This window comes from Hemibagrus wyckioides, linkage group LG20 (genome assembly GCF_019097595.1).
Source record: "Hemibagrus wyckioides isolate EC202008001 linkage group LG20, SWU_Hwy_1.0, whole genome shotgun sequence".
Lineage (NCBI taxonomy): Eukaryota > Metazoa > Chordata > Actinopteri > Siluriformes > Bagridae > Hemibagrus > Hemibagrus wyckioides.
The window spans coordinates 17247366-17272761 of record NC_080729.1 but is presented as its reverse complement, the minus strand read 5'-3'; the positions used below and the strand labels follow the sequence as shown (position 1 = coordinate 17272761).

Here is a 25396-nt window from a genome sequence, read left to right as displayed (position 1 = left end):
ATGACTAATTACTTTGTTATTTACTTCCTCTTTATTTCCTGGATTATCCACAAGATGTTAGTTGATCAGAACAGATCATTCAACCGTGGTGCGGTATAATCTTTATTTATGCAACATTCAAAATCCATTTAAAGAGTACATATCAGAAAAAGTAATAATACATCCAAATACAAAATAATTATACCTTTAAATACAAAGTTTAAATTATTATTACAAGTGAAATATGAATAAGGGAGCGAAAAATGAAAGCTGTGTACATCAGAGATGTGGTAGACCACTTTGGTAGACCAAATTTGAGTTCTATGCAAACGGGTGAATTATATAAGAAACCGTCACTTGGGGGCAGTGGTATCTCGAGTGGTTAAGGCTCTGGGTTTTTGATTGGAAGGTTGCGGTTCAAAGCACCATCAAGCTGCCACTGTTGGGCTTTTGAGCAAGCCCTTTAACCCCCTCTGCTCCAGAGGCACAAAGTCACGGCAACCTCCAAAGCTGGGATATGTGAAGAAAAGAATTTCCCTGTGCTGTAATGTACAATATATGTGACAAAAAATAAAGTTACATTAGTGTCCATACCAAAGACCACATGTTAACCTGAACCCCAACCTTAAAAATGTGCCTTAAAAGCATATATTGGCAACAAACTTTCCCATAACAAACCCTTGGCCTATGGTGACACATGCTGGACAGTTTATTTACTAGCACAATCAAATGTCATTGTCACAAGCACACGGCTCCAGCACTGCATGAGACAGTGAGTCCAAAAAAAGCTTCATCCAGCATAAACTGGCCTTTAAAGATAAATCAATTGATCCATCTGCAGGAAATCATTAATATTTCTATATAAGACATTGCCACAAAGTATCTCTTGCAGTAGGACCACAAAACAAAAGTCCATGGGCATGAATGATGACACAAAGTCTTCAGGGTCCCGAGATTGACCTGAGTTCTGTGTTGGTTTCTCCTTCCCACAAAAAACTTGCTTGAACATAGATTGGCTTCTCTAATGTGCCCCTTGGTGTGAACCAGTGTATGAACGCGTGGACTGTTGTAATCTCCCAAGCAGCGGATCGAGTGCATTGCATCTAGTGTTCTCAGGACTGGCTCTGGATCTACCCTGACCTGGATAAACTGATTGTTATAGATGAATGAATAGATGTTTGTAGTCTATTAGTGCATTTCATCCTTCAGTCTGTGTTTCTCACCTCTTACTCTTTCATTACGGTGCTGTAAATCACCCCATCAACTCTTGGAGAAGTCCGGGAAATCTTGAAATGGGGCAGATATAGCACAGGGAAAATATCTCATTATGACCAAGCTGTGTATTATAATTTCCAATTATAAAAGCTAAGTAAAATCCAACATCTGGTGTGAAACCAGCTTGTAAATAAGACATTTCTCGTACCACATTGCCATAGGTCACATCATCGTCTTTGACTGTGGAAGAATTCTGTAAATGGGTCAGTTATAATGATTAAAGATAAAGCATACAGTATTCTTTAGTAATAAACACAATCACTATGGAAGCACAATTCTGGAAACTAGCATCTAGTAACCACAAAACCAATAAATAAGATATATAAGATATATAATATATATATATATATATATATATATATATATATATATTGTGTATATATATATATATTTTGTGGGAACTTTTTAAAAATATTTTATTTATAGTAAATTTTTCCATACCACATTTCCGTAAGTCGCTTCATCATCTTTGACTATCAGAGAATGCTGAAAAATGAGTTAATAATAATTTATTAATAATAATTTCTGATTACTACTAATATGACCAATTCATTATATTACTCTTAGTACAGATAATAAAATACAAATCTCCAAAGGAGATATTTTCAAATGAAACAAACCCCTGCTCTGTCCTTTACAGGCTTACTTACAGTTTGATTTTTGGTTGCTTTGAACACAGAGGTGTAGGTCACATCTACTTCACGATCCAGTGCTGACGGTGGCTGCGGATGTGAGGATTTATTTATCGTTATTTGTGATCCCTGAATAGTACAGGCATGTAGAGTAGTGTGATATTAAGTGTGCTATTTTACATAAAATGTAAAGTATGTGGATTGTAACGTCAAGTGAAGTGTAAAGGCAGTGCCCCATATGTATGAACACCAACAGAAACACTATTAGCAAAACTAGGTTACTGATGAATATAGCATGCATCTGATACAATACTAACTGTGTGAGCAGTGGAGTCATTGCTCTTCACTCTGGTCCTCGTTCGATTTTCCTTCTCTGGAAGTGTGATGTTTAAAACAGGTTATAAAGGTCAGTAATGTACATTTGGGTGAAAAACTTGAAAATTAATCAACACCTCCTAAGCAGTCGGATTCAGGGATTTAGCAGCGCCGTCGTATAACAATATATTTTCTAATACTGCAGTAGTACTGTTTATAGTAACAGCGATCTCATACAGATTTGCATGGCAGGTAGTTCATAACTTAAGCCCAATAATATGGTCATAATAATAAACAGATATGTCACTGATCATCACCAGTCAGTGGTGTCATCAGGTTTTCTGTAAGAAGCCATTTATTGAATGTTTATTTAGCTGGAAAATGGTCAAAATCTGTGTGCATTTATTCTCCTTTATGAGTCCACACTACTGTGTTATATTCCTTGCTTAACTGTGTACTTGCTGTTGCAAAATGTTGCTTCCTTCCTGCTTTTTTTTTTTTTTTTTTTTTTTAACCTAGCTCTGTCCTGGTCATGTCGCTTAATCATTGTTAAAATACACTTTTTTCCTGTTATTACTGTTCCTGTTTTTCTTTCTTTCTTTTTTTTCTTCAAAGAACACAGGAATGGAGGTCAGTACCTAATTATGTGTAGTATATCCTTAAAAATCTGATCTGATCTCTCAGCGCAAAATAAACACACACACACACCTAGATCTGGTCTCAACAGAAAAACTGTACTGTGCTGGACACGGACACACACACACACAACACACACGCACAAATAACAAAACAAAACTGAGAACTGTGTTCTGAAAGAACTGAACTGTGCTGGACACACACACACACACACACAAATTGTCCTGTTTGCACACACACGTCACTTTACATTACACTTTACATTGATCCTGTTTACATGTGTCACTATAATATTTGCACTCACTGTCTACACTATTCTTTTGCTCAGAGTCGGTCTACATGTTGTTTGTCTGCACTGTCTTGTCTTGTCATCCTGTGCACTTCTGTTGTACGTCGAGTTTTTCTTGCACCTTAAGTATAGTTTAGTTTTATCTCTATGTTTAGCTCTATGTTTGTCTGCGTCCCTGTACTTTGTCTGTGTTATGTGTAGCACCTTTGGTCTAGGAGGAACGTTGTTTCATTTCACTGTGTACTGCATCAGCTATATATGGTTGAAGTGACAATAAAGCTTCTTTGACTTTGACTTTGACTTTGAATAACCATAAAATTGTCATTCAATACATTTTTGTAAACAGTAAACCTCTAAACGGTAAAACAGTGAAAACATCTCTGAAAGACTTCAGAAACAGAAGTGAACACGTACTGGATGTCTTTCTCACGTGCAGGTAAATTACAGTGCTGACGAGAATGAGCAGTAGCCCCAGTCCCACAGCCACCAGGACCCAGACAGGCAGAGTCGCAGGCCTACAATGCAGACAGTTCATGACCTTATGGGCATTTAGATTTGCAGAAGTTCTTTTACATCAGTGTGAAAAAAATAGAACTGATGAAAATGTACAGCTGTATTAAAGGCACTATGAAAATGAATTTCTGTTAAACTTGAAAGACTAATATTAAGCTGACAGAACTTACATGGAACCACCTTGATTTAGACCTGATTCTGTTGTTGTGGTCAAATTCGGAGAAACTGAAATGACAGAACAGGTTTTTTTTTTTTATGTGTAAATATGTGCACACCCAAAATGACCAAGTAAAAGAGTGGTAAAAGTTCAATGTAGTATGCAAAAGATACAGTTTTTATATTAATAAGTTATATTAAGTTATGTTATATTAACAATTAAATATAAACAATTAAATTACTTGTGTTAATTAAATCTCTGAATCTTTGGAATTTATTTACCATTTGGTATATGGGAACTTTAATGTTGATTCTTTATGATTGACCAACGATGATTACCTTAAAATCTTTGATGTTGAAGTATTTTAAATATTTTAGCCAATTTCTCAGTCAACCACTTGTTTAATATACACATGGAAAGGGACTATAAACATTATAGTAATTTCCTGTCTGTTTCTTTAATACTAAATTACATAAATTATTTGATTCATAAAATAGAATAAGGTTTGTGCACCTAAATGTTCTGTTATACATAATGTATGTTAAATTATTAACTGCAAAGTGTTTGTGATAATACCTGGAGGTGAATCAGTGACATTGATGTGAACAGGAACCTGCAGATCTCCTGCACTGCACCAGTACCAGCCAGCATCACTCTTCTTCAGTCCACTCATCATCACACTGAAGGAACTATTGCCATCATCACTGAGCTGCACTGATGGATCCTGGGATGTTTCAGTCTTTCTAAATGTCCAGCACTGCCTGTCTTTGAATCTGCACCACCATTTCTGTGTATTCTGATACGCAGCACTGTAGAGACACTGGACTGTGACGCTGCCTCCTTCCTCACCTCTCACTCTTCTCTCCCTCACTGACAGATCAGGATCTGAGCACAAATAATGTGTATAGTCAATTAGGTATGATTAATGTTTAGCAACATAAGATCACTGATAAGTGTGTTTATTAATTGCAGATTGTAGTTCAATACCTGCTTTCACTGTGATTTGAAGGCCTTCACTGACATCTGCTCCATATATCTCTACAGCACACCAGTACCATCCAGTGTTTTCTGTCTGAAGATCTTTCAGAGTCACAGTAAAGAAACTCTCAGCTGGGTTATCAGTCACTGTCACTCTCTCCATTGTTTCATTGGCATACGCCTGAATTTTGCAGGAACTGAATGTTGAATGATCATTATAGCACCAGTATTTCTTATGGGTTATATGTTTCCTATCATAACGACATGGGATGGTAACTGTTGCTCCAGTTTGAAGACTTAACTTCATCAGTGCCTGACTACCAACACCTGCACAGAGAAAAGAAAAAACACTAATTTTGAGAAAATATTTTCTTATTTCTGCTTGTCACATTCAGATAGTTAGCATATTAATTTAATTCTACAATAAATTTTCATCCTAAAATGGTTGACTCTGTATCTGAATTTTTAAATGTGATGATGAAGCCATAAAAATGTACTTACATGGAATGAAAAGAATGAAAACAAAAAGGCAGCACATGGCGAATTGGTTCCAATGTTGGGGGGAAAAAAATCGCGTTCTCCTCCTCTGCGTAGTCGATTCAGTATCTGTAAAAGTTCAAGGAGTTCCTGTTTAAAGTTTCCTAATATAAAACCACAGTAGGGGGTGTGTGTATGTGTGTGTTTTAAGAGTTTTTCTTTTTTCTTTTGGAGGGAGGAAACCAGAATACGTAGAGTAACTCCACATAGACACAATGAGAAAATGAGAAGTTTAATAGAACCTGGAGCTGTCAATACTGCCCTGTTCAACATTATTGAAACAGAGCCTTACAACTGTGTGACACAACAATCATGTTTTGTTTAGTTTAGTTTAGTTTAGTTTAGTTTAGTTTAGTTTAGTTTAGTTTAGTTTAGTTTAGTTTAGTAAGACACATTTTAGTACATCAACATTTAAATACAGAAATTAGAACTAAGATAGCATCGTAAGAGGTCTTCAGCCAAACACACATGTCACTGCAAGGGTAGGTTAGTGTATTGTATCTTCCAAAAGAGACACAATCAGCTCTAATTACAGTACTGTAGTACAAAAAAAGACTAGCCAGTAACTTTTTGTGCATGTTTGAAACAGAATCAAATATGTCACTAGTAGGAATGAATGGAATGAATAATGTTTAAAGTTTTGGCTGCTGTCACCTCCTAGACCTTCAGAAACTCTATTTCTGAAATTTCCTATTTCTCAACAAACATTACACAGAACTGCAATTTTTGCAACTTCTCTATTATTTGCTGGAGTAAACTGTACATATAGTTTTGTTGACCTTCGGCTGCTTCCTGTTTGTTGTTGCCACAGACGATCATAATATCCACATATTTGATTTTGGTTTGATTTAGGGACACTGAATATGCAGTAAAGTAACAGCTAAGTATATTTAAATTAGAAATATTTGAGTAAAGTATCATGGTAATTGATTACTTTGTCTGAACAGAATTTTGGTTGCAATTTTAGTAAATTGGAAAGAGATAAGCTCGGGTATATATGCAACATGCAGAATTTTTTTCTGTATTTCATTATTTCTATAATATTGAAACTGGATTCATCTTTTAAACTGCTAGTAAAGACATATATGTAACGACTAATTTAGCGCCACTAAACTAAATTACCATTTAGCGCCATAGAGCTAGTGGTCAAAATGGGAACTGCAGTAAGTGCCATCAGGAATCAGAATGCTTGAACATTTTTAGTTGAGTTGAGGACAGTACAATAATAACAGGCATGCTAAGGTTGTGATTTAATGAGCTCCACTCATTAAACTTTGTCTTCTTTTTTAATAATTTCTCTTTTTATATGTAAAAAATGAAAAATGATAACTGGTGAACAGAGAAGATTCTTGATGTGAATCTTGGTGTGTCCAGTCAAGCAGAGCTAGAAGGTCAGAAGAAGTGTGCTGCAGTGAGGGGTGTGATAAGTGATAAGGTTAGAGGCTGCTGGTCTGTTTTTGGCTTTGTAGGCAAGCCTCAGTCTTTATATCTGATTTGTGCGGCTACTGGAAGCCACTTGGGGGGGGGGGGGTAATCATTGCAATGAAATGGTGTGGGAGAACTCAGGAAGGTTTAAAACAAGTCCTGCATCTGCATTCAGGATCAGCTGCAGAGGTGTAATGATGCCCAGAGGCAGAGGAGCGAGGTGCCGTAGTCCAGTGTCCAAATATATCAAGGGACTGAACAAGCCCCTGAGTGGACTGACATTTATCATAGATACATTTAGCTTTATTGTAATCAACAACTTAATATCTTATTTCTTCACACAGTGTTAATAGATGATTGAAATTGAATGCACTGACACTGTTTGACAGAGAAGCTCCACTGACTAAGATAATAAATTCTGTACAACTAGGTGATAGATAGATAGATAGATAGATAGATAGATAGATAGATAGATAGATAGATAGATAGATAGATAGATAGATAGATAGATAGATAGATAGAAAATCCAAGGGTGAAATGGAAAAGGAATAACACACAACTAACTGTGCTGTTTGTATGAAAATAAACGTTTAAGTCGAACATTCCAGCTTCTTAAATTCTCGATGTCACCAAGATCACATACTTCAGTTGTCTGCGATACAGAACTGCACTGGCTCTCTGAAACAGAAAAGACACCAGGGGTCAATCACAGGGTGTATTACAGCATGTGCTGAGGTGTCAGACATAGTAGTGTGATTCAGTAGTGAGTTCTTGCCAGGTTACACAGAAGAAAAAGAGACGATAGATGAACTTTTTTTTGTTATTTGGCTGTAACTCTACCCCATCAATGACCATGCAACAAAACTACTGTATGTACAGCTGTCTTGGTACATTAGGCCTGTGACTGCCATGTTTTGTTGTTGTTATTGTTTTTTTGTATTAGATATTTATGTGTGTTTTTGATTATTAATGACTTTCCAGTCAAAATAAAGAAAAAATCTAGGACTACTTCACAAAATTTTGTTATACATTTTTTGTAAATGAATTCAAAATCTAAGTGGGGAATCTTAATAGTGTGCCTGTACGCAATGGTAATGATTGGGCTAGGGTTAGGGTGACATCTACTCACGGTGCAGTATTTGAGTACATGGTTCACTGTATTGATCCTTTTTCTGATTATAATTTAACCAAACATCATTTTTACTTACATTTTTAAAAAAATTTATATGAGTTTTCAACTTCAAAACCCAATCAAAGTAAAGCATATAGAGTAGCTAACAGAGGTACAGTAGCTAATACAAAGCTTACAGTGGGCTGGGGTTTTGTTGTTTTGTGTTTTTTTTCTCTGTAATGGTAATTAAATTATATAGGAAAACTGAATATTTTATTTCTAAAGAAAAAAGATCTCTGAAAAAAATACTAATAATAATACAACTCAGCACTTGGGGGTTCTGGGATTTGAACTGACAACCTTCCAAGCAATAGTTCAAAACCTTAACCACTGAGCTACCACTGCCCTTGCAAACCACTGGCAACCACAGATCAACTGATAAGCCTATTGGAATAGGCCAGAATTCCCATAAATGGTGTAAATTAATTGCTTCTTTCAGAAAGTACATAAAATCAAATGTACTCAAACATACTTGTTTAAAAAGCTAATACAATTATCTCTGAGATGTGTTTGCTGCTTCTTTCTATGCGAAAAAATAAACGTCGGTATAATTATTCAAAGTTGACCTCAAATATTTAAAAAATCATTCTGAGTTTAATTAAGAGACATATATCATTAAAAACTACAAAATTCCCTTTTAAAAATGTTGAAATTTTGTTCATTTTGATCGAGAAATGTTGATCGCATACGAGTTCAAAGTTCTATGTCACTCATTTTCCCATACTCTAAGCGGAAACAAAGGAATGGAAGATAAGACAAGATAAGATACTTTAGAACTTTATTAATCCCAAAGGAAATTCTTTTGCCAGAAACCGCTTCAGATAACAAGAAAAATAAATATAAATGAAATACAAATAATCTATATATATGTATTCAAAAGTACAAAATGTTTTCAAAAATGTAAATGAGATAAAAACATAGATGAAAAATAAATTAAATGAAATATTCTATATATACGAAATGTATTCAAAGTACAAAAAGGGTACTAGGAAACTAGAACATATTGCACATAAATAAGATATTTCACATGATGTGATTTTGTGTATAATATGATATTGCACATGATGTAATATTGCACATGGTATGGTATTGCACATGTATGATTTTGCACATGATATTGTATTAATGTACACTGTAATTGTTATAAATGTTCGACAGTCAGTGTTTATTGTGTCAGCTCTGCTCCCTACTGAAAAGGGGGGAAGCTATAGAGTTTGATGGCCACTGGAAGGAAAGACCTTCTGTGGCATTCTGTGGTTGTCTTCAATGGTCTCAGTCAACGGCTGAATGTGGTCCAGTCGGACTCCAGTGTCACATGCAGGGGGTGTGACACATTGTCAAGGATACTGAGACGTTTCCTCAGCATTCTCCTCTCAGACACCTCAGCCAGAGACACTAGCTCCACTCCCATGACAGAGCCTGCTTTCCTAATGAGTTTGTTGAGTCTGTTGACATCGGCTGTATTCTCCCTGCTACCCCAGCACACTACAACGTAGAAGATGTACTACAACGTAGAACATGAGTCTCCTGAGAAAGTACAGGCAACTCTGACCTTTCTTATACAGTGCATCAGAGGTTCTGATCTAGTACAGCTTGTTGTCTATGTGGACACCCAGATATTTATAGTTGTCCACAATGTCTACCTCAGCGCCCATGACGCTGATTGGGTTTGAGGGAGTCCTCTGCTTCCTAGAATCCACCACTTGCTCTTTCGTCTTTGAGACATTGAGTTGCAGGTGATTTCGTCTGCACCACTCCACAAAGCTGTCCACTACACTCCTGTACTTAGCCTCCTGACCTCTCCTAATACAGCCTACAAGAGTCATCAATATCTGCAGTTGGCAGGACTGTGCGCAATGTCTGAAGTCTGATGTGTAGAGTGTAAACAGAAAGGGAGACAGGACTGTCCCCTGAGGGGCCCCTGTGCTGCTCACTATGATGTCTGATATTGTGTTCTGCAGCCTCAAATACCGTGGTTGACCTGTGAGGTAACCCAGGTTGATAACCCAGGTCACCAGAGGAGCATCCACTCACATGTCCAGTAGCTTATCACTGTGCAGTACAGGTGCAAAAAAGCTGAATTGCTTCTCAGCACTTATAGACTCAGGATCAGCAGTCAACCTAATACATCAAAAACTGGTGGAGGATCTTCAGCTGCCTACCGTCCCATGCACCATTCCTCTCAAAATCACTACCTTCTTCATTACCCATCAGATCCTTCCTGTCACTACACATGAGGACTACATTGAGGAATGAGAGCAATTACGACATTAGTAACCAGAGACTGCTTTCTATTAAGGGAGCATTGGAAGAGTGGTGGCACTACTTGGAGGGGGCTCCCCACCCTTTTCAGGTAATCACCAACCACAAGAACCTGGAGTATATTTGTACTGCAAAATGTTTGAACCCATGTCGGGTCCGATGAACTTTATTTTTCACCTGGTTTAACTTCACAGTGACTTATCGTCCGAGCACCAAGAATAGTAAAGCAGATGCTCTTTCACTCCATCATGATCCTGATGATTGACTGCTCACTCCAGAACCTATCCTGCCTCCCTCCATTTTCATTGCTTCTATACAATGGGACATCATGGAATAGTTGCAATGGGCTCAAACCCTAATGAACCCACTCATCCCAGCTGCCCCCTAATAAACACTACATACCCACCAACCTACAACAAAGAATCATCAAGTGGGTATATACATCACAAAGTTCAGGCCATCCTGGGATACATTGCACCTCTAAACTCCAGAAGGCATTGTGGTGGCCAACACTCCTAACAGATGTGAAACGTTATGTCGAAGCAATGTACCATATGTGCCCAGGTGAAAATATCAACAACAACTGCCTTGCGGACTACCACTCACACTAATTCCCATTCCCCAACGACCTTGGTACCATATTTCAGTAGATTTCATCACTGACCTCCCTAACTCACATAACCAAATTCCCATTCTAATTGTGGTTGACTGCTTTTTCAAAGCCTGCAGGCTGGTTTCCCTAAAGGGATTTTTTTACTACCATTGAACTTCGGTTTGCCAGAAGACATAGTGTCTGATAGAGATACCCAGTTCACTTCTCAGCTGTGATAGGCATTCTGCAGCGATTTAGGGATTAGAGTCAGTCTCATGTCAGTATACCACCCTCAAGCCAATGGCCAAGTTGAGCAGGTAAAACAGGAAATAGAACAATTCGTTTGGACCTACTGCAGTATGGAACAACAAAGATGGAGCGGGTTCATTGTCTGGGGTGAATATGCCCAAAACTCCTTAACTTATTCCTCCACCAATCTCACCCTCTTACATTGTGTGCTGGGCTATCAAGCACCCCTCTTTCCCTGGTCAGGAGGAAGTTTGGATGTCCCAGTCGACTAATGGTTCTGCCTCCAGAGAGCCATTCACTGCCAGGAACACCAAACAAACCATCACAGACATTTGCACCCTCCATATTAACCAGGCCAACTGGTATGGTTCTCCACACAAAACATGAAACTCAAACTGTCATGTAAAAACTAAGTCCAAGATTTATAGGACCATTCAAGGTGCTATGCCAAGTTAACCCAGTCACCTATCTACTACAGTTACACCCACATTACTTCATTTGTCCATGTCTCCCTCTTCAAGTCTGCCCATAAACCTCCACCTGCCACCAACTTAGAACAAAGCCCACCTCCACCCCTGGACATTGATGGCTCACCTGTATACCTTGTAAGTTCTAACATTGACTCACGTTGCCAAGGTACATGGATGCAATATCTCGTTGATTGGGAGGGCTATGTACCAATGTAGATGACATTCTGGACCCCTCCCTCAATGAAATTTTCCATCAACACCACCCCAATCGTCCAGCACCCCATCCTCAGGGGCACCCCTGTAGGAGAAGAAGGAGGTGCTCTTAGCAGGGGTCTTCTGTAACAATTCCACCAGCTGTGCTCTCCTCCTCCAACCGGAGGGAGCCCTCGTCTGAATACTGAGCTGCTTCTGGTTTACTTCCTAGTGTTACAGGCATAAATTCCAAGCTCATGTTACACTCAGTGCGAAGTATAGTTTGCTCACACTAAATACCAAGCCGTCCCTTCTTTGTTCTATCAATTCACTGTGTACCGACCTCATCTACATTTAATTGATTACTGTGTTTTTGTCTTGAGCTTTTGGTTTTGTTTTGTTCTGCTGACTACTCTTTCATGTTTTCATATATTTACATTTCCTGTGTGACATGAGAAAGTTTCTACACGTAAGAAAGTATCATGTGTGATAGTCACCTGTTCACTTACTGCTTAAACACTGCAGTGTTTGGTTTTGAACACTAGGAACATGTTCATCTTTTCAAGAAAGCAAGAAACTTACGTTTGTAAAACTGCAGCGAACATGCATTTTTCATTACCTTATTGGTTTGTTTTGCAAGTCAAGCACACGTTCCTCTTTAGAGAATTTAATACAATTACAACACCTATACAACTGCAGAGGACAACACCATGCCTAAATAAAATAGAGCTTTCTTACTTACATGTAAGTATTGATTTGGTGAGTGGTTGTAGGCACTGTTGTAGTCAGAAAAAGAAAAAGAAATAAGATTTCTAGCTCATCATTTGTTAAAGTTGGGATCAGTGTTTGTGATAATACCTGGAGGTGAATCAGTGACACTGATGTGAACAGGAACCTGCAGATCTCCTGCACTGCACCAGTACCAGCCAGCATCACTCTTCTTCAGTCCACTCATCATCACACTGAAGGAACTATTCCCATCATCACTGAGCTGCACTGATGGATCCTGGGATGTTTCAGTCTTTCTAAATGTCCAGCACTGCCTGTCTTTGAATCTGCACCACCATTTCTGTGTATTCTGATACGCAGCACTGTAGAGACACTGGACTGTGACGCTGCCTCTTTCCTCACCTCTCACTCTGCTCTCCCTCACTGACAGATCAGGATCTGAGCACAAATAATGTATATAGTCAATTAGGTATGATTAATGTTTAGCAACATAAGATCACTGATAAGTTTGTTTATTAATTGCAGATTGTAGTTCAATACCTGCTTTCACTGTGATTTGAAGGCCTTCACTGACATCTGCTCCATATATCTCTACAGCACACCAGTACCATCCAGTGTTTTCTGTCTGAAGATCTTTCAGAGTCACAGTAAAGAAACTCTCAGCTGGGTTATCAGTCACTGTCACTCTCTCCATTGTTTCATTGGCATACGCCTGAATTTTGCAGGAACTGAATGTTGAATGATCATTATAGCACCAGTATTTCTTATGGGTTATATGTTTCCTATCATAACGACATGGGATGGTAACTGTTGCTCCAGTTTGAAGACTTAACTTCATCAGTGCCTGACTACCAACACCTGCACAGAGAAAAGAAAAAACACTAATTTTGAGAAAATATTTTCTTATTTCTGCTTGTCACATTCAGATAGTTAGCATATTAATTTAATTCTTCACTAAATTTTCATCCTAAAATGGTTGACTCTGTATCTGAATTTTTAAATGTGATGATGAAGCCATAAAAATGTACTTACATGGAATGAAAAGAATGAAAACAAAAAGGCAGCACATGGCGAATTGGTTCCAATTCGCGTTCTACTCCACTGCGCAGCTGATTCAGTATCTGTAAAAGCTCAAGCAGTTCCTGTTTAAGTTTCCTAACATAAAACGACAGTAGGGGGTGTGTGTATGCATGTGTGTGTGTGTGTGTGTGTGTGTGTGTATATGTTTTAATTGTTTGTTTTGTGTGTATGTTTTAAGTGTATGTTTTAATTCCTCAAAATGCATAGAGGAACTCCACATATAGACACAATGAGAAAATGAAAACCTGGAGCTGTCAGTATTACCCTGTTCAACATTATGGAAACAGGGCCTTAACTGTGTAACACAACAATTACATTTAGTTCAGTATAGTAAGACATTTTTAAGAAATTTTAGTACATCAAACTTTAAATAAACTACGATAGCATCATAAGAGGTCTTTAGCCAAACGCACGTCATTGCAAGGGTAGGTTAGTGTATTGTATCTTCCAAAAGAGACACAATCAGCTCTAATTACAGTACTGTAGTACATCAGAGAATAAAAAAAGACTAGCCAGTAATTTTTGTGCATGTTTGTGTTTGCTTGAATGAATAGAATGAATTATGTTTAAAGTTTTGGCTGCTGTCACCTCCAACACCTTCAGAAACTCTTGTTCTGAAATTTCCTATTTCTCAACAAACATTACACAGAACTGCAATTGCTGGAGTAAACTGTACATATAGTTTTGTTGTCCTTCGGCTGCTTCCTGTTTCTTGTCGCCACAGAGGATCATCCGTTCCATATTTGATTTTGGCACAACCAGGGACACTGAATATGCAGTATGAAGTATATTTAAATTAGAAATATTTGAGTAAAGTATCTTGGTACTTCAAATCACTTTGTCTGAACAGAATTTTGGTTGCAATTTTAGGAAATTGGGAAGAGATAAGCTCGGATATATACGCAACATGCAGAATTTACGTAATGACTTTCTATAAAAGCTGGACTCGTCATAGATGCATGTGAGTCAAAGAGGACTTTGGCTGATTGCGTACTGTTATGACATTACACAGTGCGTCTTGGTCTGAAACTGTGGAAAATTTGCAGGAATTTTAAAAAAGCTCCCCCGAATATTGCAGAGTTTGCTTGATTTTGTAATCATTTCTGAGAATGCTAAATCCTAGAGGGATTACCATTTAGCGCCATAGAGCTAGTGGTAAAAATGGGAACTGCAGCAGGTGCTATGAGGAATCAGAATGCTTGAACAGGACAGTTAATAACAGGGATGCTAAGGTTTTGATTTTACACCTAATTGGGCTAGTTTGAAATACTCTGCAGACACTTTTTTAGGTATTAAATCGTCTAGATTTCTGCAAACAAAAGCAAAATGTGAGAGCAGACTGCATGGCTACAGTGTACAGAACCACTTCTTTTTTTAAGATATATTACAACATGGGACAGAGGAGGCTCAGGTCTTGATTTAATTAAGTTTGATATTTTGTTGAAATCTGGCAACCCTGGTTAATGATATCACCTTAACCAGAGCAAATGTATGGCTAAATTGTATGTCTTTTCGACTTGAAACCCATCAAAACAAACTGCTAAGCTGTATGCTGCATGCCTCTAAAATGCACTACTTAGCAGCCTACAGCATACATGAAGTGTGATAGCTGCTCAACTTAATTTGGGTTAAAGCTATTAAAGCTCCATATTAAAAATCAGGTTTTAATTACAGCTTGTAATGTTTCCAAATGCGTAGGATTGAGGAATAACACAAATTTGTATGACTAATATTTAAGTTCACTTTCATTTATTATCAAAATTACTGCATGTGGTTCCCTGTGATTCTGTTAAAAGTATCATTATCATGTTTGTTAATATAAGTGGTTTGAATTATTGAGGCTTGAAACCTGTGGTCACATCTTATATAGTTATGTAGCAAATCAGAGAAATAGAAACATGTCGAAGCATAACACAAAGTTTATTCAAATCAACAGCCTCATGACTAACAAATATTCCTTCAGCCAGGGTTAATATCTTGTTGAGAAAATAAATGTCTTCATGCCATATGACAGAGAATCTCTGTTGACTAAGAACATACGTAAATGCTACTAGTCTTATTCTTCATGTAAATTCTACTGTTTTAAGATACTGACTTTTACATGTCAGGTCAGCAGCCCAACAGGTATTGCAGATAAATATCTATATAATTGGAACATTATAATGCAGTATAATGTGCCAATTCTGTAAATATTTATCTACAACCTACTATCTGCTTAAGTCCTTATTATACATCTACTATGGCATTGCTCTGATTATATTAGTAAAGTACTGTAGTAATATTATAATAGTATGGTAGACATACAGCATTGACAAACACTCCTTGTAAACTTTTTTTTTATTATTATTTTTAGCACATAAAATACACAAGTTATTATAAAGTATATTTACTGTATATATTTCATTGCAGTTGAAGCCCCTGAACCACATTTTATCCAATATCAGTTATGAAAACAAAGAAAATATTCCAGTTTGATAAATTCAGCAAGATTTACATCCTTCATTCGTGTGCAATGCAGAACGTCACTGGATTTCTGAAGCATAAAACACTCTGAAGGATCTTCTCCCATTCGCACTGCTGAATTCTGGAATGTTTTAGTCTACCTAGATGTCTAGCACTGCCTGTCTTTGAATCTGCACCCCTGCTTCTGTGTATTCTGATACGCAGTATAACTAGTCATATATAAAGAACGTGGGGGAACTAATGTTGGTTCTATGTTTGTTGTTTGTGGTCATACTATGTAGAAAAAAATTACATTCTAACTGGTGAACAGAGGAGAATCTTGATGTGAATCTTGGTGTGACCAGTCGAGCAGAGCTAGAAGGTTAGAGGAAGTGTGCTGCAGTGAGGGGTGTGATAAGTGCTTTGAGGTTAGAGGCCACTGGTCTGATAGATAGATAGATAGATAGATAGATAGATAGATAGATAGATAGATAGATAGATAGATAGATAGATAGATAGATAGATAGATAGATAGATAGATAGATAGATAGATAGATAGATAGATAGATAGAATCTGTAAGTGGAAGTGGAAAAGGAATAACACACAACTGACTGTGTTGTTTGTATGAAAATAAACATATAAGTCGAACATACCAGCTTCTTATTTTCTCGATGTCACCAAGATCACATACTTCAGTTGTCTGCGATACAGAACTGCACTGGCTCTCTGAAACAGAAAACACACCAGAGGTCAATCACAGGGTGTATTACAGCATGTGTTGAGGTGTCAGACATAGTAGTGTGATTCAGTAGTGAGTTCTTGCCAGGTTACACAGAAGAAAAAGAGACGATAGATGAACTTTTTTTTTGTTATTTGGCTGTAACTCTACCATGCAACAAAACTATGTACATTACAAGGTGCGTTTACATGGACACTTGTAATCCGATCGTAACAGGACTAGAAGCACAATCAGATTAAAAAAGTGTCATGTAAACACGTCAATCGGATGGAATTTGCCACATCCGATTAAAATTTCAATCGGATGGTAAGGGGTGGTTTAAACCATTTTTAGTCCGATCGAGAGGACATGTAAACACTTAATCGGATGGAATATGTTCCTGGAAAGTTCTGCGCATGTGCAATGATGCAAGAATGACGTATGACGTATGGATGTTGTCATAGGTAAAATGGCGGGCGCTAAGCAAAACTGGTCTGTAAATGATCGTCATGTCATTCTAAAATTCTCCTTCCACTCCTCGTCTATGAAGTGATGCAAAACGATCTAGTCCCACCAATCCTTGCTTCGGACTCTCATCCATAGACGCCTTGTCCTGGGCTCGGGAAGGGGCATTTTAATGGCAGTCTGAATCATATCATCACACACTCGTTGTCTCCTAATTAGCAGCCAAAGATGTAAAATATTAAGTCTGCTTTTTAAAAGAACAAAAAGAAGCAGTGGCAATGCAGTGGCTAGTACGTCCATCCTAGAACGGCAGGAATCCTGTTTTCGTGGACTGTGCGCATTTCAAAAGATCTAAACCGATTCTAATCATGTGTCATGTAAACGCACATAACAATCTGATTACTTTCGGATTGTGATCGGATTCATCAATCTGATTGAATTCAGTCCAATCTGATTAAAAAGTGTCCATGTAAACGCACCTACAGTTGTCTTAGTACATTAGGCCTGTGACTGCCATGTTTTGTTGTTGTTAATGTTTTTTGTATTAGATATTAATGTGTTTTTCGATCATCAATGACTTTAATGACTTTAAAGATATAACATTTATGAAATGTATCAGTCAGGATTTAGGCCTCATCATAGCACAGAGACAGCACTGGTTAAAGTGGTAAATGACCTGTTACTGGCTTCTGATCAGGGTTGTGTCTCCCTACTGGTGCTACTGGATCTTAGTGCAGCTTTTGACACCACTGACCACACTGTTCTACTTGATAGACTAGAACATGTTGTTGGTGTTAAAGGAACAGCCCTCTCCTGGCTCAGGTCTTATTTTACTGACTGATGGTGACTTCTCTATGCATACCAAGGTTATGTTCGGTGTTCCACAAGGTTCTGTTTTAGGCCCACTGCTTTTCTCCCTATATATGTTACCCCTTGGTGCAATTATTCGTAAACATGGTATTAGCTTCCACTGTTATGCCGACGACACACAGCTATATGTTTCAGCTAAATCAGATGAGAGACACCAGCTTATTAAGATAGAAGAATGTGTAAAGGACATTAGACATTGGATGGCCACTAACTTCCACCTGTTTAATTCGGACAAGACAGAGGTGCTAGTACTAGGACCACAGGCAGTTAGAAGTGAGCTTTCTGATTACAGAGTAATGGTAGATGGTCTTTTTGATTCTGGTCTTTCATTTGAAGCTCATGTAGATAATATCACTCGGGTAGCCTTCTTTCATCTTAGGAATATTGCTAAGATAAGAAATATGTTGTCGCTTCATGATGCAGAAAAATTAGTTCATGCTTTTGTTACCTCTAGGTTGGATTATTGTAATGTCTTACTGTCTGGATGTTCTAGTAGGAGCATAAACAAGCTCCAGTTAGTCCAGAATGCAGCAGCTAGAGTCCTAACTAGAACCAGAAGATATGAACACATCACTCCTATTTTAGCCACACTATATTGGCTCCCAGTCAAATTTCACATTGATTATAAAATACTGTTACTAACCTATAAAGCACTAAATGGTCTCGCGCCACAGTACTTGAGCGATCTTTTAGTCTTTTATGATCCACCACGCCTACTCCGATCAAAGGGTGCTGGTTACTTGGTAGTACCTCAAGGCTTCAGCAGGGGGCAGAGCTTTCTCTTTCAAAGCCCCAATGTTATGGAACAGCCTTCCAATTAGTGTTCAAGATTCAGACACAGTCTCAATGTTTAAGTCTAGGCTGAAGACACATTTATTTAGTCAAGCTTTTAATGTATAGTTTTCTTAGGTAAAGGAGCAGATCTGGAAGGTTCATGGTCATAGAGTGTTTGGTGTACTGGGATGTGTTGGATGCTGTCATCTTACCACCCTCGCAAGTCGCTCAGGTTTGCTGACTGTGAAGTGGTTGGATGCTTTATGTCCCGGGAAGCCTTCATGTCTGTGACTTTCTGGCTCTCCCTTTTAGTTATGCTGTCATAGCTAGTCTTGCCGGAGTCCCTGCCTGCACTTTACACATAATTCTACATTGTCTTTAAGCATCACATGATCAGAAACTTAATATCTTTCTCTTTCTCTCTCCACCTTCTCTGTCGAGCTATACACCCCACTCCTGAGCTCCCAGTGTTTGCCAGTTTCCAGTGCGACCGCTGCCCTACCCCTGGTCGGAGTCTCGCCGCTTGATGGTGCCCACTGATGCTGTGGATGGATCTGTGTGGCCCAGGAGACAGCCATGGACAGAGCCACTTGGGGACTTTCACACCATCACAGATCTGCCATTTCATCTGTCAGCCCGTGACAGCAAAGAACTAGTGTTTATAATGACCTTAGAAACTATAATGACCTAATAGTTCCTCATGGGTCATTGATTTCTGTTGTAGAAAGGACATTAATCAGCTACAGTTACATTATTTTCTGTTTAGTGTCACCCAAATGAGGATGGGTTCCCTTCTGAGCCTGGTTCCTCTCAAGGTTTCTTCCTTTCTATCCCAGGGAGTTTTTCCTTGCAACCGTTGCCACAGGCTTGCTCATTAGGGATAAAATAGTCTAATTATAGAATTTAATAATTTATTCTTATTTCCAGTTAATTAGTTATTTTTTATTTTTTATTATTATTTTTCATTTTCCCCTCCCCTTTTTCTGTTTTCCTCTTTTGTAAAGCTGCTTTGAGACAATGTTCATTGTAAAAGGCGCTATACAAAATAAATTGAATTGAATTGAACTGAATTGAATTTCCAGTCAAAATAAAGAAAAGAAATCTAGGACTAGTTCACAAAATTTTGTTATACATTTTTTGTAAATGAAAGTGGGGTTTGACTGTAACGGTCCTTTTTCTGATTATATTGCTGCACCACGCTGCGCTGTTTATGGGAACTATGTAAAAGAAAATTACAAAAAATAAATTGACTAAATAAAATTAACGGCAGTGCCGGTAGTGTAAATATTGGTATAGATCGCAAAATAACAATGTAACCACTGGAGGGAGCCCTTGCCTGAATACTGAACTGCTTCTGGTTTACTTCCTGGTGTTACGGGCATGAATACTGATCTCGTGTTACACTCAGTGCACAGTATTGTTTGCTCACACTACATACCAAGCCGTTCATTGTACTTTGTACCATCGATTCACTGTATATGATCTCTTTATGTTTCATTGATTGCTGTGTTTTTGTGCTTTATGCTTTTGGCTTCATTTTGCTCCTCTGATTGCTCGTTTGTGTTTTGGACTCTTTGCTTGCTTTTACTGACTCTGATTGTGGATTATGATTTTGGATTTGTTTGCTGTGTTCTTTTATCTTATTAAAACAATGCATATGGATTCCACTCAGCCTGTGTCTGCCTCCATGTCGCAGAATACTTTGCCTACCGGGAAACCAGCAGATGCTGACCAGCTACACTCATCTTCTACAGGCACTCTAAGCTCTTCCAAAGCCAACCAAAGCCCTCCAAATTGGCCCAAAATGTTTGATGGCTCTGCAGACCAGGGGCCTCATGTACAAAGACTTGCGTTGAATTAATACTAAAACATTGCGTACGGACAAAAAAAATCAGATGTATCAAACTCTGCGTACGGAGAATCCCACGCATATTCTCTTTGTACATCCCAATTAACTTGAAATTTAGCGCACATGCGCACATGCATGAGCACCAAACCCCACCCTGTCTCCTCCCTCAAATAAATTAATTTAAATATGTAATGAGCCCACTTTGGCAAAATCAAACAGCAAAATCCCCCCCCCCGGCCCTATCAAGGCAGCGCCACCGGCATTTCAGCTGTCCAATCGCCCGCTCTACAACTGACCGAGTGGGAGAATGGGCATCATTGTATCTGCGCTCTCAGTCAGTTTGTGGGTTGGTGAGGGGGGTTAACAGCCACGTCTTTAATGGATAACCGCGGTCTCCTGATAGGCAGTTGAATAATTAAACGCAAAAAAAAAAATAAACACAACACTTAAATAGAATCATCAACGCATCACCAAGAAGCCACCCATCGCGCACCCTGCCAGCTTGGAGCCTCATCCCAACTGTGCTGTTTGTAAGGATGTATGAATCATGCGTTGACCCAGGCCACCTTGCCACAATATTCGTTAGGCGCATTTGTGCATCACATATTATTTGCACATTTATTGAATGGAAATGTTTCCGATTCACGTATGCATATTCTTCTTCAGATGGCGCCTTTATAGCAATGTGTGTGCAGTCGATCGCTCCGATTACATTAGGAAAACCGGCTATCGCAGCAAATTGCGCTTTAATGTTTGGCTGGTCAACTGCATCGTATGGGAACCTTATATACCTGGTAGATATGCGGATGATCCCGTCCCATACAGCTGGCATTGCGCGGCTCAAAGATGACTGGCTTATACCTGAGTGGTCTGCCAGTTCCCTTTGGAATCAATTAATTGCATAATTGATAGAAAAATATGATGTCAATTAGCCTATTTTATCAATTAAAAATTAATAGCAATGTTTCTCACAGGTGTTGGTGCGACAGACTTGTAGAATAATTCGTTGTATAATGTTTGCTTTCTTGCCTCTATAAGAGGCGCCAACGGACAAAAAACACGAAACACGTACGCCAGACACGAAGTTGGCGTGGAGGAACGCACATTTTCACGTTAATTTCTCTGTTAGTAAATCCGACCGTGAGCGTGAAAGCTGGCGTACGCAAGGCTTTTGTGCGTACGCAGCGTTGATACATGAGGCCCCAGATGTTTTCTGCGCCAATGTAATATTTACTTTGTACATCAACCCGAGACCTACAGGGAGGATGCTAAGTGTGCGCAAATGGCTGACGCTGTGTAATGACTCACCGGACGCGACGGGGTCTGAATCCATATGCGGATATTTATTTAGAAAACAGTAAGCAGAAATCGTAGTCAGGAATACAGGCAGAGAAGTCAAAAACCGGAAAAGCAAACACAGTGCGATCAAAACCAGAACTGAAACCGAGAATCGACGAGAAAACAGGCAAGGGTCATACACATCAAGGCAAAATAGCATATAGGAACAAGGCTTGGCACGAGACACTATGAAACGATGCTTCGCAATGGGCCAGAGGGAGAGAACTGCTTAAAAGAGCTGAAAACCGGAAACAGCATGAGCACCGTCAATATTCGTGCGAGGGCTCCCTCTGGCGGTTAGGACCTGTGTGTGCTGTGAGTGCAATTGCTGCAGCTTCTCCAGGGGTCTGATTCAGCAGCTGATTATGCTCGGAGTAAAGACCAGGACATGCCACTATCCGAGTACATCAGTTTAACAATCTAATTAGGCAATCTCATGCGGAGTCAACACCCTGCACGATGTCTACGCTCACTGTCAGTCCACACCGAAACCTATCATCAACCTCTGCCTGCGGACTTGAACATATGTAGCTGGGAAAGCCTAAAGTGTCCCCAAAGTAGTGTCAATGTCGACTACAGCATCAGCTCTGCTTCTACTGTGGGCAGGCCGGCCAACACTACGCTGCATGTCCTGAGAAACCTGGTTTTCACTCCGGCAAGGTGAGCGTTACTGTCAGTGACACTGCAATGTTCTATGTCTTACACACCTTCTCAGCATTTCTAGACTCAGGGTCATGCACCCATGCACCATGCAAATTACCGTGGTGGACAACCGACCCATCAAACCCTGAGGAATGAGAGCAATTACGACATCGGTAACCAGGAACTGCTTTCTATTAAGGGAGCATTGGAAGAGTGGCGGCACTGGTTGAAGGGGGCTCCCCACCCTTTTCAGTTAATCACAAACCACAAGAAACTGCAGTATATTCGTAATGCAAAATGTTTGAACCCATGTCAGGCCCTATGAGCTTTGTTTTTCACCTGGTTTAACTTCACAGTGACTTATCGTCCGAGCACCAAGAATAGTAAAGCACATGCTTTTTCATGCCGTCATGATCCTGATGATCAACTGCTCACTCCTATCCTGCCTCCCTCCATTATCATTGCTTCTATACAATGGAACATCATGGAAGAGTTGCAACAGGCTCAAACTCTAATAAACCCACTCCTCCCAGCTGCCCCCCTAATAAACATGTACCCACCAACCTACAACAAAGAATCATCAAGTGGGTATATACATCACAAAGTTCAGGCCATCCTGAGATACATCGCACCTCTAAACTCCAGAACACATTCTGGTGGCCAACACTCCTAATGGATGTGAAGCGTTATGTTGAAGCAGTGTACCATATGTGCCCAAGTTAGAATATCACGATAACTTCCATACAGACTACCAGAACCACTTCCCATTACCCAATGACCTTGGTCCCATTTTGCAGTAGATTTCATCACTGACCTCCTGATTTCATCACTGATCTCATCACTAACTCACCTAACCACACGGCCAATCTAGTTGTGGTTGACTGCTTTTCCTGCAGACTGGTTCCCCTAAAGGGATTTTTTTACTACAGTGGAGACAGCCATGGTATCATGTCTTCAGGAACTTCAGTTGTCCCATAGTGTCTGATAGAGATACCTAGTTCTGCAGCTGTTTAGGGATTAGTGTCAGTCTCACATAAGGATACCACCCTCAAGCCAATGGCCAAGTTGAGCGGGCAAGAAAGTATCTTGTGTAATAGTCACATGTTCACTTACTGCTTAAATACTGCAGTGTCTGGTTTTGAACGCTAGGAACAACATCATGGCCTAAAGTGTTCAACATTTTCTGTAAGAGAGAATGAAGGTGTTTTTGCCCTTACATGGTTTTATCACTGCTGGGGACTGAAGTCACAGGCGCTGCTGTTGGTGAGAAATAATTTGAATGTGTTAAGAAGAACTGTTCCTTATTTTTCTTCCAAATATGTAAATCTGATGCTACCTGAATTGTGACTTGAGACAGATCTGTTTAAAACATTAGAGAAAAAGAAAGTTAAGATTCATCACTTATAAATATTTTCCTTCATTCATATACATTGGGTCATGGTGATTGCAGTCCCTTGTCTTTTTATGTATACAGATTTAAAATGATATGCATGTTTTATTACCTAACTGGTTTGTTTTGCAGGTTAAGCACACTTTCCTCTTTTAAGAATACAATTACAACACCTATACAACTGCAGAGGACAACACCATGCATAAATAAAGTGGAGCTTTCTTACTTACTTGTAAGTATTGATTTGGTGAGTGGTTGTAGGCACTGTTGTAGTCAGAAAAATAAAAATAAATAAGATTTCTAGCTCATCATTTGTTAAAGTTGGGATCAGTGTTTGTGATAATACCTGGAGGTGAATCAGTGACACTGATGTGAACAGGAACCTGCAGATATCCTGCACTGCACCAGTACCAGCCAGCATCACTCTTCTTCAGTCCACTCATCATCACACTGAAGGAACTATTCCCATCATCACTGAGCTGCACTGATGGATCCTGGGATGTTTCAGTCTTTCTAAATGTCCAGCACTGCCTGTCTTTGAATCTGCACCACCATTTCTGTGTATTCTGATACGCAGCGCTGTAGAGACACTGGACTGTGACGCTGCCTCTTTCCTCACCTCTCACTCTTCTCTCCCTCACTGACAGATCAGGATCTGAGCACAAATAATGTATATAGTCAATTAGGTATGATTAATGTTTAGCAACATAAGATCACTGATAAGTTTGTTTATTAATTGCAGATTGTAGTTCAATACCTGATTTCACTGTGATTTGAAGGCCTTCACTGACATCTGCTCCATATATCTCTACAGCACACCAGTACCATCCAGTGTTTTCTGTCTGAAGATCTTTCAGAGTCACAGTAAAGAAACTCTCAGCTGGGTTATCGGTCACTGTCAGTCTCCTCTTTATTTCATTGGCATACGCCTGAATTGTGCAGGAACTGAATGTTGAATGATCATTAGAGCACCAGTATTTCTTATGGGTTATATATATACTATCATAACGACATGGGATGGTAACTGTCGCTCCAGTTTGAAGACTTAACTTCATCAGTGCCTGACTACCAACATCTGCACAGAGAACAGAACAGAAAAAAAATACTATAAATATTATATAGTTAACATATTAATTTAATTCTTCACTACATTTTCATCTTAAAATGGTTGACTGTATGTGGATTTTTAAATGTGATGATAAATAATAATAATAAAATATAATAATAATAAAAATCTACTTACTTGAAATAAAAAAAAGAATGAAAACAAAAAGGAGGCACATGGCGAATTGCTTCCAGTGTTGGGGGAAAAAATTATTTCCGCGTTCTACTCCTCTGCGTAGTCGATTCAGTATCTGTAAAAGTTCCTGTTTAAGTTTCCTAATATAAAACCACAGTAGGGTGTGTGTGTATTTTAAGAGGTTGT

General features: G+C 38.9%; 1 protein-coding gene across 1 annotated transcript; it reads right to left on the bottom strand.

Moving 5' to 3' along the window:
• Positions 1 to 89: 89 nt before the first annotated feature.
• Positions 90 to 25339, bottom strand: LOC131370797 (uncharacterized). Its single transcript, XM_058418309.1, has 22 exons — positions 25214 to 25339; positions 24728 to 25045; positions 24317 to 24625; positions 24201 to 24234; positions 23917 to 23939; positions 23798 to 23837; positions 22699 to 22771; positions 16603 to 16650; positions 12942 to 13317; positions 12531 to 12839; positions 7301 to 7414; positions 5276 to 5380; positions 4784 to 5101; positions 4373 to 4681; positions 3810 to 3864; positions 3541 to 3641; positions 2204 to 2259; positions 1905 to 1976; positions 1696 to 1740; positions 1403 to 1447; positions 1203 to 1265; positions 90 to 1128 (listed from the first exon to the last, which is right to left on the bottom strand). Exons 1-21 carry the CDS (start codon positions 25251 to 25253, stop codon positions 1206 to 1208), a joined length of 2850 nt encoding a protein of 949 aa, XP_058274292.1. The 5' UTR covers positions 25254 to 25339; the 3' UTR covers positions 90 to 1128; positions 1203 to 1205.
• Between the last annotated feature and the right edge of the window lie 57 nt (positions 25340 to 25396).